The 14,094-nt window shown below is 38.0% G+C and overlaps 1 protein-coding gene across 3 annotated transcripts in view; it reads left to right on the top strand.

The window, feature by feature from the left end:
* APP (amyloid beta (A4) precursor protein) overlaps positions 1–14,094 on the top strand; it is a 312,122-nt gene that overhangs the window by 78,808 nt on the left and 219,220 nt on the right. For all 3 annotated transcript variants that reach the window (XM_011998311.1, XM_011998310.1, XM_011998309.1), the window contains exon 3: positions 3,914–4,043. In XM_011998311.1, the coding sequence (XP_011853701.1) occupies positions 3,914–4,043 (130 nt within the window). The remainder of the gene's footprint in view (positions 1–3,913; positions 4,044–14,094) is intronic.

The following is a 14,094-nucleotide window of genomic DNA, read 5'->3' as shown; positions in this document are numbered from 1 at the left end:
TTTTTTTGAGACCGAGTCTCACTCTGTCACCAGGCTGGAGTGCAGTGGTGTGATCTCAGCTCACTGCAGCATCCACCTCCTGGGTTCAAGCAATTCTCCTGCCTCAGCCTCCCGAGTAGCTGGGAATTAACAGGCATGCGCCACCACACCCAGCTAATTTTTGTATTTTTAGTAGAGACAGGGTTTCACCATGTTGGCCGGGATGGTCTTTATCTCTTGACCTCATGATCCGCCCGCCTCGGCCTCCCAGAGTGCTGGGATTACAGGTGCGCGCACCACCGTGCCCGGCCTAGTTCAAATTTTATAATCTCCACATCCATCTGCATATTAAAAATTGTCATTGTCGGTGTTAGAGAGAGAGACGCTGAAGCACAGAAAATAACACGCATGTCCTAGATTTCATGGCGGGAACTGGAAGTAAATTCTGTGTTTGGCTCATCACTGTATAAAGTTCTAGAACTAGTCTTTAGGGAAAAGCCCCATCTTCATGGGTTTTAATTTGTCAATTTGCAATTCTACCTGCTTGGAAATAGTCAACCTAATCAGTTACTGCCCTGTTGCACCAACTACTACCACAGGAACCTGAAGATGGTATGCAACCAACATGAGAAACAGATCCTTTTCTCCTGGTCATCAATGTGTACCCTACAAACAATTTGTTGGTTTTAAACTGTATAGAGGGAACCATGATGTGAATGAATATGCCTGCTACTGGGTTTATAGAAAACCAGCGACTCCTGAGGAAATTCTCAGCAGGGTTGTATTTCAGTGAAGTGGCAGCTAGAACCCCTTTAGAAAAATGCAGTAACTCACACTTTACTGCGCATAAAGTCGTGTCCCTCAGGGTGGACTCTCAAGTGTCATAGAGTTTATGACTCATGAGTGCTGCAGCTTTGTGATCTAATAAACAAGTAAAAATGGTGGGAGAATTATATTCCTGTACAAAAAGCCACTTCATCTTTCATTATATAGAAAAAAAGCCATGGGAATATTAAATTTTTAGTGGCATTTTTCAGTTGAGCATTTTCTGTGATCTAAAGTGCCTGCATTGAGATGTTAAGATACTTAACAAAGGAAAATAAAGAGAAGTCATACTAGCTGGATCCCTCTGGAGCTAGGCTACTGTGGCAGTGGCTTCAAGAATAACTCTCTCAACACCCACCCCAGGATTCTGATTTAGAGATTTTTTTGTGTGTTCTCATAGCATATACCTGTACCACTGAATTTGTCCCCTGCTACACTGATTGATACCTTATTTTTAAATTTTGTTTTTAAAATAGATGGGTTTTTTTAGAGCAGTTTTAGGTTCACAGAAAAATTGAGAAGAAGGTAAAAGGCTTCCCATAGACTTGCTACCTCCACACGTGCTTAGCCTCTCCTATTATCAACATCCCCCACAGAGTGGTACATTTGTTACAATCGATGAACCAACATTGATACATCATTAGCACCCAAAGGCCATAGTTTCCCTGAGGGTTCAGTCTTGGTGGTATCATTTTTTGGGTTTGGACAAATGTATAATGATGTATGTCTGTCATTGTGGTATCATACAGAGTAGTTTCACTGCCCTAAAAATCCTCTGTGCTCTATCCATTCATCCTCCCCCTGCCCCCAACTGCCCAAACCCCGGGCAGCCACTGATCTTTTTAATCTCCAGAGTTTTGCCTTTTCCAGAATGTCATAGAGTGGGAAGAATGTCATATAGTGTGGAGCCTTTTCAGATGGGCTTCTTTCACTTAGCAATGTTAGTGAAGTTCCTCTGTGTCTTTTCATGAGTTTATAGGCCATTTCCTTTCAGTGCTGAATAACATTCCATTGTCTAGGTGTGTACCCCATCGTGTTATTTATCCATTCACCGTGCCTTGTTTTTTAACTGATTTTTTGGGGGTCTGGGACTAAGGTAAGGTAAACAAGGCACTCAGGAATTGAGATTAAGAATTTTTAATGTGATATTTTTGAAAATCAAAATTACTGCAAAAAAACTCTATGATGAACAAAATATCAACTTTTTAAACAAAGATTGAGTCACGCCGAGCCCTCTGAATGTCATGGACGATCATAAGCAAATTTCTGTGTATCGTCTAACTCTCTGTGGACATTGTCTTGCTCAGAGACCTTGCTCTCCCTCCAAGGAAGGCACTACTTCTCCTGTAGCCTTCTCAGGTCAAAGTTCTTTTCTCAAAATCCTCACAGCGTTGCCCCTACAGGTGGGAATGTCCTCTTTGCCTCTTCATTTTTGTTTCCAAACCACTCTTCCTTTCTCTTCCCTAAAAGCCTCCCCCACCTCAGCTGTGAAGTGCATGCTTTCAGACTAGATCGTTTTGCTCCTCCACCTGTTGGTCATCTCCAGACCTCTTTCTACCTCATCGACGTTCACCACTCAGACTTTGAAGATTTTAGCTCCTTCCTTGCTGTCATCCAGTGTAGCCACTCATTTGCTGATTCTTAAGGGATCCTAATATTGATCTCAGTGATCCTCCCAATATTCCAGTTTGTCAGTTCATGATTCTCACCCCTCCAATCACATTGTTTTCATCATTCTCCATCACCTGTTGCTTACAATGGTCATATTATACTCCTTGCAATGACCAATAACTACAACTCTTCCAAAATTTTAATTTCAATTATCTGACTCTGCAAGTACTACTTATTACCACCTCACTTTCTCCAGTCATGTACGCCACACATTCTTTAGTCCCTGGAGTGTGATCAGTGGACTCAGACTCCGCTGGTCCTACCACCTTTTACCTGTGTCTAATTCCCCTCATATTCTCACTTTTGCCACTTCAGATTGCATGGCCCAGCATTCTAATCATGCCCTTGCTTATACCATCAGATCTCTGTATTCATTGTTATTTATTTGGCAAAACAGCCACCCTGGTGAAATGCAAGATTTATGCAAGGGAATGCACATTGTAGAAATAGATGTTTGTGTTTGTGTTTTTCTTTCAAATCTCATTAATAAATAGAAGTGGTTTGGTATTTCACAAATGTGATTTAATCGAGTTTCACATTTCATTCTAAGTGCTCAGTAAACACCATGATTTATTCACAACCGTAATCAAAGCAAGGGACTGTAGTTAGTTATAGGAGCAAAGAGAATTCATGAGTTTATCTAAATGACACCCTTGATAAATTTTTGATAAATTATATTCATGTAAGTTACTTGGAATAAGAGGAGGATTTTTATATAGAAAGCTTTCTATATGTCATATTCTGTAAAATGTTTGTCTGATTAGTGAGATCTAGGGGGAGGTTGAATTTAAGTAAAGATAATATCCCCAGCCATATCTACTGTAACATTTATTTAGAACATTACAGACTATTATCCCACACCAATTTATTTCACACCAAAAATCACCCCATGCTTGTAAGAATCCTCCTTTCCCCCTCTTGTTTCTATTTGAGCTCCCCTGAGAAAATATTTTCCGTCTAAATGAGTGCAATAAATTAAAAGTTGCATTGATAAATATTTTGAATGGAATGGCTAGATGCTTGTTATTTGCATCTTTTTCTTTCTACTGGTTTTTTTTTTTTTTAGCTTGGTCAGAAGTAGAGCAGGCTTGACTGTTAGGGAATAGCAGTACAAGTTGAGTATCCCAAATTTAAAAATCCAGAGTCTGAAATGCTCAAAAATCCAAAACTTTTTGAGTGCCAACATGATGCTTAAAGGAAATGCTCATTGCAGTATTTTGGATTTTGGACTTTTCAGATTTGAGATGCTCAACCAGTAAGTATATAGTGCAGATGTTCCAAAATCGGAAAAAGTTGGAGACCTTGAAAGCACTTCTGGTCCCAAGCATTTTGGATAAGGGACACTCCACCTGTATCTTACAGTGGAGGCTCATTAGATGCTTGTACATGCCAGCCCCTGCCTCAAATAACAATTGATTCTTTTTGTGTGCTCTCCCAGGTCTACCCTGAACTGCAGATCACCAATGTGGTAGAAGCCAACCAACCAGTGACCATCCAGAACTGGTGCAAGCGGGGCCGCAAGCAGTGCAAGACCCATCCCCACTTTGTGATTCCCTACCGCTGCTTAGGTGAGCCGGCCGGCCGTGGAGCTGGTGTTGACTGGGGACCTGGTCTTTAGGGAGGAGAAAGAGGGTGCTCCTGTTAGCTCATGTACACAGACTTGTTCTTCAGCACGTCGCCACTCTGTGTTGTACTGTGTTTTGGACTCTTGCAGTTCCAGTCTGTGCACTGACACTCCAGGAGCAGTATTTTTGAGTTCTCTGCCTCAGAATGAATTTATCCAGGATGTTTATTGAAATTACAAATTCCTGAGCCAGTCCTAGGACTCCTGAATGAAAAATGCCTATAGTAGTGGATCCGGGAATTCTTATTTTACCGTATCCCATAGATGATTCTCATGAACTGGGGCCTTGTGTGTTTCTTCACATAGACTTTCTAGAAGAAAGAATCTAATGTGAAGCTGAAGCATTATGCTAATTTCTAAAAAAGAAAAAAAAAAGCTTTTTTACAACAACTACTCCTCTTATTTGGTGATAGTAGAGGAATTGGAATTGGGAAGGCTTTTTTTCTGCTTACATCAAACTGGAGGAAACACTTTGATCACTAATGTTTAATGTTTGTTTTGTCCCAAACCTCAAATTTACTTCAACCTTTTATTTTTAAAAATTGAGTAGTTTTATGTGGTATCGTGCTCTTTTCCTCTGGAAACTGTCATTCTCCATATTTAATCTAACTTGGTTATTAGTCTGTTCCTAGTTGTTTCTGTGTGACCAGTCATTGCAGAAATCAAGTTCTTTGCTCTGATATCTTACATCTAGATGTTTTCCACAAGTGTATTCGTCAGTAGGCAGGTTGTAAATAAGGATATAGAGATTGTCTGTGGAGATTGTGGACAAATATTGATGTGTATTCTGATGACTTCTTATAAAAGTTAAAAGGAATATTTCAAAGAAAATCCAACAGCAAACCTAGAAAGTAAGGATAATGGCTGAAGATTCTGGAAATCTTTGTAATATGTGGTCAAAAATGAATGTCATAAGAGCATATTGATTGCTGTTCATTCATGTGCATAATTTGAGACATAAAATGAAAACACTGGGCGTTAGAATGAAGATTTCACCTGGTGAATTTACTTACAATGTGATTTATTCACAATGTGATTGATGAAGAGAGTGTAGAAAACTAGATTCTTAAACATTTGATAATTCAAGAGTTTCCTTAAAAAACAAAAACAAACAAAAAACCTCCAAGTGAACAAACAGTACAAGTAATAAAAATATAAAAAGTGTCCTCAGATCTCAATATCAAGTCAGAAGATTTTATAATATTATAATTACACAGAGACTGTCCAAATATTCGTATTTGTTGTGATACACTGTACTATGTACCATTTAGTGAAACAACAGCCTAAGAAATGTGGTTTTAAATAATTAATCTCATCTAACAAACACCTATTTGATAGTAAAGTTAATGACCTGTCCTCACCTTATGTTTTTAACCATTATGGAAGGAGAACTACTTGAAAATGTATCATTCCACTAACAAATAATTACAGAGCTGTGATGCACAGGCTGGAGACTGGCAAGGAGAAATGGAGAGAAGCCCATAAAATAATTCTTTCTCTGGGAAGGAGTTTATTCCTGCCAAGGCTTTGCCATCAGCCATTATCAGATTTCTCTTTCATCCTCTGAACAGATTCTGGACTCCTTTGATGTGGAGGTACATAATTCAAGAAGATGGGTCAGTTGCGACATGTTAAGCAAATTTCCCCGTTCTGGTGTAGTGTCTGATGTGAAATGAGCATGTTGACACTAACTGTTCTTGACTACTACGGGACTAGATAATCATTAGCTATTTCCTGTAGGTACCTGGCCCGTTCGAGTCATTTTACCATATTTTCTCATTTTATGAATCACTGGTCCTTTTCCATTGGACCTGAAATTAGACCCTCATATGACAAGTAGAGCATATGTTGTCTCTTACTTTGTTATTAACCTTAGATTAGAATTAAGGAATACAGGCACTGCTTTTTTCTTAGGTAGTGGCAAATTTTCCAAAGATCTCAAATCCAGAGTTTTATACAGAGTTTATAAAATAACCTGGTAGAGTAGGCAGACTATGCCTTGTCTTTCCGGAAAAGGAATTGAAAAACAGGCTTTTCAATAGGGGTAACATAGGTAACATAGGTACGTAGGTGTAACTCATGTCCGTTTTACTTGCACTTAATAGGCAGGCAGTGTTGGTTCTTAGTCTCTCTTCACAGGCTATACAGCTACCGAAATCCAGAGAGTTTGAATCTCTTGCTGTAACTCACAGCAAAAAAATGGGAGAGTCAGTACTGCAGTCAGCACTACAGTCCAAGATCTCTTGATTATTGGTCCAGTATTTTTTACAGTATAAACAAAAATTTGTTTTAAAGCAAATATTAACTATGAATTAGAGACAATAAATAACACTACAAAAGAAACTCACAGCTATCGCTGTGTTGATAAAGGAGACAAGCATGACCTAGTACAGGATAAATCTCCATGTGATATGTTTTCTACTTTATAGTAGTAGTAGGTAACATTCTTAGATATTATTGCTGCTTAACAAAGAATTACTGTTCAGCATTAACATAAGTATGCTCTAAAATCTCTGGACTGTATCCAAATACATGTTTTAGACAAAAGAGTTTTTTTTTTTGTCTTTTTGTATTTTTTTTTTTTACTGACCTAGCAAACAAAATAAGATTGTCTTAAACATTACGCGTATTAAAATTCAAAACAAAGCTTGAAGAGAGAAAAATGCTTGTTATGTCTTGCACGCAACCTTCCTAACCTCTTTATCAGATGAAGGATCCAGTGTGGCACTGGATTATTTTTCTGTAATGTTTTGCTTGGACATATGTGCTCTACATTTCTTGTCTGCATGGGGAAAGTATGTCAGGTTGCTGTTGCCATTTTCTTCCCATAGAGTGGCTAATTTCCCTTGAGAATCAGTTGACTTTCTCAAAAATCTCACCCTTTGCTTTTGGTAGTACCTCTGCAACCAGAGGGTAAGATTCATCTTAATCATGTGAACATTTTATTAATTATCTCATGTGATTCAAGCACATCATTACTGTTACTCAAGGAGAATATTTTCTTTGCAAAGCTTTCAACCCTTTCCATTTGAATGACTTCTGTTCGTGGCGTAATAGATCCACTGTTGAAATTGGCACTTTCCTGTGCTTGTCTTTCACCAGCAAAGGCAAGGAACATTGCGTAAAATAAATTACTGTTGAATTATTGGGGCAAAGTCAGGTTAATAGCTTAATCCAAAAGAAGAATTACAAGTTACAGAATTTTACCTTAAATGTCATTCTGTTTCATTTTGTAATTAAGACTTTGCAGATATGTAAGTAGTAATGACCAGAAATCTAATCAGATATGGTCAAATGAGAAAGGTATTCAGTTCATGTTAATTTTGAATTTTATTGTTTTAAAACAATTTTAGGAAAAGCATGCCTTGTTTTCTAGGTTTCTTGGCTGCCTTTTATCAGTTATCTCAGCTATCTTCTTTTGCATGGAAAGGATGTATTTGAATACTCTGACATACCAGGGTAGTTCTTTGAATTTATGTAAACAACAATTTTCTTGAGACACATCAATACAACGCAATAGTTAGAAATGTCACATAAGAGTTCACCAAACTTTAAAAATGGAGGTGAGGATGGAAAAACATTTTTATTGTAGACTTTAAGGATCTTGTAAATCCCTGCATGTAATCCAGTGTGCTAGAGAATTGATGCCCATGGCGCCTCCTGTCCCCACCGACCTGCACTGTGTAAATCCTACTAATTCTGAAGTCGTGGGAGATGCATGTGCAGGGGTTATACATGCACTGTGATGAGAATGGTACTTCATCATTCTCATTATTTAATGAGCCCAGCCTCTGCACACAAGAAGGATGCAAATTCTTGAATGTTCTTGATTGTTTACATCATGGTCTCATAAGGAATGACCAGAATTGCTGGGTATGTCTTCATCAGGGAAGGCTAATCAGCCATCCTTGGAGAGACATCAGACTCCTTTATATGTGGCCTTCCCATGGGACCTGTGAATGGTCCACGTTAATCATGCTTCAAAACCAGTATATGCAGCCTGATTCTCAACTAAGTAAAACATGTCCGGAAAAGAAATCTTACCAGTGTTTATCTCCAAACAGTGGGATTACAGGTGATTTTGATTTTATTTAAGCCCTTTTCTATGAATTTGTATAATAAATGAGTAGCTTTTATCATCAGCAAAAGATAAACTATGAAATCAGTACATACAATTTTGTATCTGTATGTAGTACCATCGAATGGTAATAGAGAAAAGTAGAAAGACTTGAAAGTCGACACAGAATGATCATTAATTTGTTCTATCTCTTGGTAGTTGTACTTTATGAGCTTTATACATACAGTATGGGAAAATACACTTTAGTTTTAAAAACACCACGCTGCCAAATTAAAAGAAAATATGTTCGTTCATACGATCTTCAACAATATTTAAGCAGCGTTAATCATCACTAATTCTTCAGGAAGATTCGTGATCTTCCTTACTTTTTTTCCCTCCAAAATTGCATATGGCAGCCACATAGGCCAGAAGGAAGAATGGGAAGAGCTTACATTTATCTCATAGATTCCTTCTGGGTGAGGAAGACTTAGAAAGTGAAGCCCTCTTCCATTTGATTAAGCAAGAACACCTATAAAAATGGTGTCCTTCTAGATAGGTCATCCTCCGTGACTCACTGCTGCACTTCCTTGGCCCTGTCCCAAGTTCCACAGTGACCTCAATCGCATTGGCTCCTGCTTGATTTGCTTTCTAAAACTCGGGACAGGGGATGAGTTGAGAAGACTGACTTTTTAAAGAGTCACATTTTGAAAAGAAAGAAGCGTAGTGGTGTTTCTTGGCTCCATTTCCAATTTTGTTGCTTTTCGTTTTAATTATTGTACCTGGTATTGTGTCCTCTTTCTGGGACTTTTAACAACGAATGTTTTGATTGATAAGAGCTGTAATAGTATGGGTGATTTATACTTCATTACATCTTCAGTTTTGTCTTCTTTACTGGAGTTGTATTCAGGTGTCATTAAGTAACAGGAGACATTGAAAAGAAACAATAACTTTTGAAAAACTGCTGTTATGGCTTATGAGTGGGCTTTGCTGATATTTTCTTGAAGCACAGAATTTAGCTATCTATGTAGGTCCTAGATGACAGGTGAGAAAAAGAAACCCAACTTATTTGTCATGATATTGTCCCAAGGCTTGTTAGTAATTGCTTTGAAAAATGAATAGCAAGGCTAATGGACATCTCATTTGTAGTACATGCTATGAATTGCAAATATGTGCTCAAAAGAAATTTCTCTGATTACAAAAGTAATATATATTCAGTGTACAAAGTTGTGAAAATGTAACCACTAGCTAAAAATAATCAAAACCATTTGGCTTCCTTGCAGTCTACATTCTTTTCATATATGTTTTGCTTTTGTTTTTAGTGTTATATAATTGTTTCCTGTTTTGTGACTTGCTTTTTTCACCTAACATTTTTAGAATACCCTATCTGTGAAATTAAATATTCTTGGAGAGCATAATTTTTAATGTAGCATCACACCAGACACCGTAATGTGTTTACTCTTTATTTATGGTTATTTAGGTGGTTTTCTTTATTTTGTGGTGGTGTAATAGTTGTTATAAGTGATGCTGTGATAAACATCCTGGTAGATAAATTTGTGTTCAGTTGATTTTTATATAACAGTTATTGGCGGAATGCCTTGCAAATCTAATAGTTGGTGTAATAAAATATATGTGTCACATAATTGTATATGAAAATATGGAGGAAAATTTTAATACTGATTTATGATCCTGGGTTTAACATAAGCATAGATACCCCTACATTTAGCTATGATTTTTTTTTTATTGATGGAGTAAAAGCACGTGTAATTTCTACTTAAAACCATTTAAAATAATTACTATTTAAATCTATTTAAACAATTTTAAATACTCCTTTTCCAAATTTCCACCTTAGGAAACAGTTAATTGAATATTCTCAGAGAAATAAGTCCTACAAAATTGACCAATAAAAGGTCAAACTTATGTATTCATTGTGTATGTTTTATTGATCACCCACAGTGTGAGAGTCCCTAGAGGTGGCTGAAATGTGGGCCTTCCTCTTACAGAGTAGATAGTGGGCATGAAGGGGGATGGAATTTCAGCTCCGGAATTTAAGGCAGACTTGACAGGAAGTAGCATTGTGAGCCAAGATCTCAAGGATAAGATTTCAAGGCAAGAAAGGAGATGTATTTTAGGTATTCAGACAGAGGGTCAACAAAGTCTTTAAGGTAGGAACTGAAAGGATATGTGTAGAAGAACATGGTTCACACTTTTCAGAAAGAAGAGGTAATTGGTCATGATAAGAGTAGTAGTTTTTAAAAATCATTACTATTTTAATTCATTTATAATAAATACTTTTATGTTATAATTTTAAAGTTTATATCCAAATACTTGTTTTCAAGATGGTAATGAATGTATACTGCTTTTATGTATACACATAATACTTTTTGCTTTTTGGTAACTAAGTTTATAATTTTTGAGGGCAGAAAATATTTCTGTTTTTCACTTACAAAAGAAATTATTATTTTAACAAGAGTTTTTGACAGCAGTGCTTTATGCCAAAGGAAAATAAAGCAACATTTAAGATATCAAAGAAAGCAAATGCAAAACAAAGATTATTTATTTATTTATTTTTGAGACGGAGTTTCACTCTTGTTGCCAAGGCTGGAGTGCAATGGCGTGATCTCGGCTCACTGCAACCTCCACCTCTGTTCAAGCTATTCTCCTGCCTCAGCCTCCTGAGTAGCTGGGATTACAGGCACCCGCCACCACACCCAGCTAATTTTTTGTCTTTTTAGTAGAGATGGGATTTCATCATGTTGGCCAGGTTGATCTTGAACTCCTGACCTCAGGTGATCCACCTGTCTCGGCCTCCTAAAATGCTGGGATTACAGGCATGAGCCTCTGTGCCCAGCCAAAACAAGGATTGTATATTCAATCAAACTGACATGCAGATATGATCACATGAAATAAATATCAACATACAATAACTCACGGCATATTTTCACATTATTTTCCTGTAGAGTCTCCTAGAGAACAAGTTTCAGATAACCAAAATACCTAGAGAAAAACTGATATAAGGATGGGTAATGAGCATTAAGTAGAAACATAAAAACTAAGACTCAGTGATGGTAAAAAGGATAATACAGTATTCCACAGCTATATGCTGTGACAATAAAGAGATTCTGTAACCAAGAGATTCTGTAACCGTCAGGCCTCTGAGCCCAAGCCAAGCCATCGTGTCCCTTGTGACCTGCACATATACACCCAGATGGCCGAAGTAAGTGAAGAATCACAAAAGAAGTGAAAATGGCCTGTTCCTGCCTTAATTGATGACATTCCACCACAAAAGAAGTGAAAATGGCCGGTCCTTGCCTTAACTGATGACATTACCTTGTGAAATTCCTTTTTCGGGCTCATCCTGGCTTAAAAGCTCCCCCACTGAGCACCTCATGACCCCCACCCCTGCCCACCAGAGAACAACCCCCTTTGACTGTAATTTTCCTTTACCTACCCAAATCTTTTAAAACGGCCCCACCCCCATCTCCCTTCTTTGACTCTCTTTTCAGACTCAGCCCGCCTGCAGCCAGGTGAAATAAACAGCCCTGTTGCTCACACAAAGCCTGTTTGGTGGTCTCTTCACACGGACACTAGTGCAAGTAACTTTAATGGGGAAAAATGAGAAGAAGATGTGCATAAAGAAACATTAACTTTTTATATTAATGGTAGTAGTATTAGTGTGTAATTCTGAGCCTGGTGCATAAGTAATGTGGCATAATATAAGTGAATAGTTGTGTGATATTTTAATTCAATCATCCCGTGTATTTGAGACTCAGAATTTTTGATGTGGAAAAAGAAGATTCACATGTAACATATAATCTATTAAAATGATACCCTGTAGTCATGAGTTTGACTTCTAGGTATCATTTCTCAGTATAACATATCGTAGATTTCAGATAACGTTTTTCCCCATAAATACTGTCCACTGCAGGCCTAAAAATAATGAAAAGGCCTAAAAGACCCACTCAGTAGCAGTAAACACCAGTACTGCACCTAGATTATGGTCTTTAGAAACCATTTTCCAGTAAAAGACATCAGTAATCTTTGGAAAGCAGGAATTTTTTTTTTCTTCTTCTTCTTTTTTTGAGACGGAGTCTTGCTCTGTCGCCCAGGCTGGAGTGCAGTGGTGCCACCTTGGCTCACTGCAAGCTGTGCCTCTGGGGTTCAGGCCATTCTCTGCCTCAGCCTGCCAAGTAGTTGGGATTACAGGCGCCCGCCACCACGCCCGGCTAATTTTTTTCATATTTTTAGTAGAGAAGGAGTTTCACCACCTTGGCCAGTCTGGTCTTGAACTCCTCACCTCATGATCCACCTGCGTCGGCCTCCCGAAGTGCTGGGATTACAGGCATGAGCCACCACAACCCAGCAGAAAGCAGGAAATTTTTTAAAAGCTATTTTTATTAAGTTCTGTAAAAAAAAAATGAGCAGAAAGAAAGAAAAAACATAAAAAAAAAAACAAACCTTAAAAAATGAGCAGAATCTTAGGAATCACCTGCGACTTTGGTTATTCATGCTTAGCCATTTCTGTAGGAAATTCCAGCACTATTTGAGTGAGACCACTGATTATATATATGTGTTGTAGCTGTCTCCAAGAGATAATGGAATTCACAAATCAAAACTTTGAGATTATTAAGTGTTACAAGTGAAGTATAACCCCTGTCATTTGCTTTCAAATGAACAGCTAGACATATTTTGTGTTGATTTCTTATGGATACTGCTTTTTTTGTTTGTTTGTTTGTTTGTTTATTGAGATGGAATTTTGCTTGTCGCCCAGGCTGAAGTGCAATGGCGAGATCTTGGTTCACTGCAACCTCCGCCTCCCAGGTTCAAGTGACTCTCCTCCCTCAACCTCCCAAGTAGCTGGGATTACAGACGCACACCACCACGCCTAGCAGATTTTTGTATTTTTAATAGAGACAGGGTTTCACCATGTTGGCCAGGCTGTTTTCGAACTTCTGACCTCAGGTGATCCACCCGCTTTGATTTCCCAAAGTGTTGGGATTACAGGCGTGAGCCCCCATGCCTGGCCTAGATAGGCTTTTAGTTGGTTTCTATATACAGTATATATAGGGAGAAACAGGCTAAGACAGACACTGGTATCCACAGAAGTAAAAAAAAAAACAAAGTGAGGTATAATTTAAATTTCACACGGTCATGGTCACATTTTTCAGCTTTTTGCACCTATGTTATATAAAAAAGACAAAAATGCCTTTAGAGGCACAAGTTTTCAGAACGTCCTGAAGCTGTGTCATAATTTTAAAATGCCATTAAAAAATGCCATCAGATTTAATAACATATCAGCTGAACACTGTGGATTTCTGTTAACGTTGAGTCTTCAAAAATTTCTCCCTGTATTGGGAATTAGTACTGTTATGTCAGATCTGGTGGTCTGAAATGTGAACCTTTCTGTGCCAACCAGTAAACAGCTGCTTCTGCTTTATAGCTGGGTAATTCAGTCTTGGAAAGTATTAGATAATTCCCACACCATTTCGGCTTGCTGTTTTAACATAAATTTAATATGAAGAATATTTTTAGCTAACCTCAAACTGTGTTTATTGTCGTGGAATTTTCTGTTTTATTCTGAGGTAAATGATTGCAAATGGTTATGATGAAGAATCAGAGAAGAAAGTGGACTTTCATCAAAGTTCTCTCTCTACTCCAGCCGCTTCTGAACATCTTTCTCAAGCACTGTGTTTCCATCAGTCCCTACCCCAGCAGAGAAAGGAAACAGTTTTCCCTTTTGTCTTTAGAACCCTCTTTTCATCATGTCATTTCCCAAAACAAATAAAAATCTTGAGATACTGTCTTGATTTTTTTTTTTTTTTGGAGACGGAGTTTCACTCTTTGTTGCCCAGGCTGGAGTGCAGTGGCGTGATCTCGGCTCACCCCAACCTCCGCCTCCTGGGTTCAAGCGATTCTCCTGTCTCAGCCTCCCTAGTAGCTG

The sequence above is a fragment of the Mandrillus leucophaeus genome, unplaced genomic scaffold, assembly GCF_000951045.1.
Source record: "Mandrillus leucophaeus isolate KB7577 unplaced genomic scaffold, Mleu.le_1.0 Scaffold567, whole genome shotgun sequence".
In the NCBI taxonomy this organism is placed as follows: domain Eukaryota; kingdom Metazoa; phylum Chordata; class Mammalia; order Primates; family Cercopithecidae; genus Mandrillus; species Mandrillus leucophaeus.
Note: the sequence above shows the minus strand (reverse complement) of the source record. Positions and strands in the feature narration are given on the sequence as shown.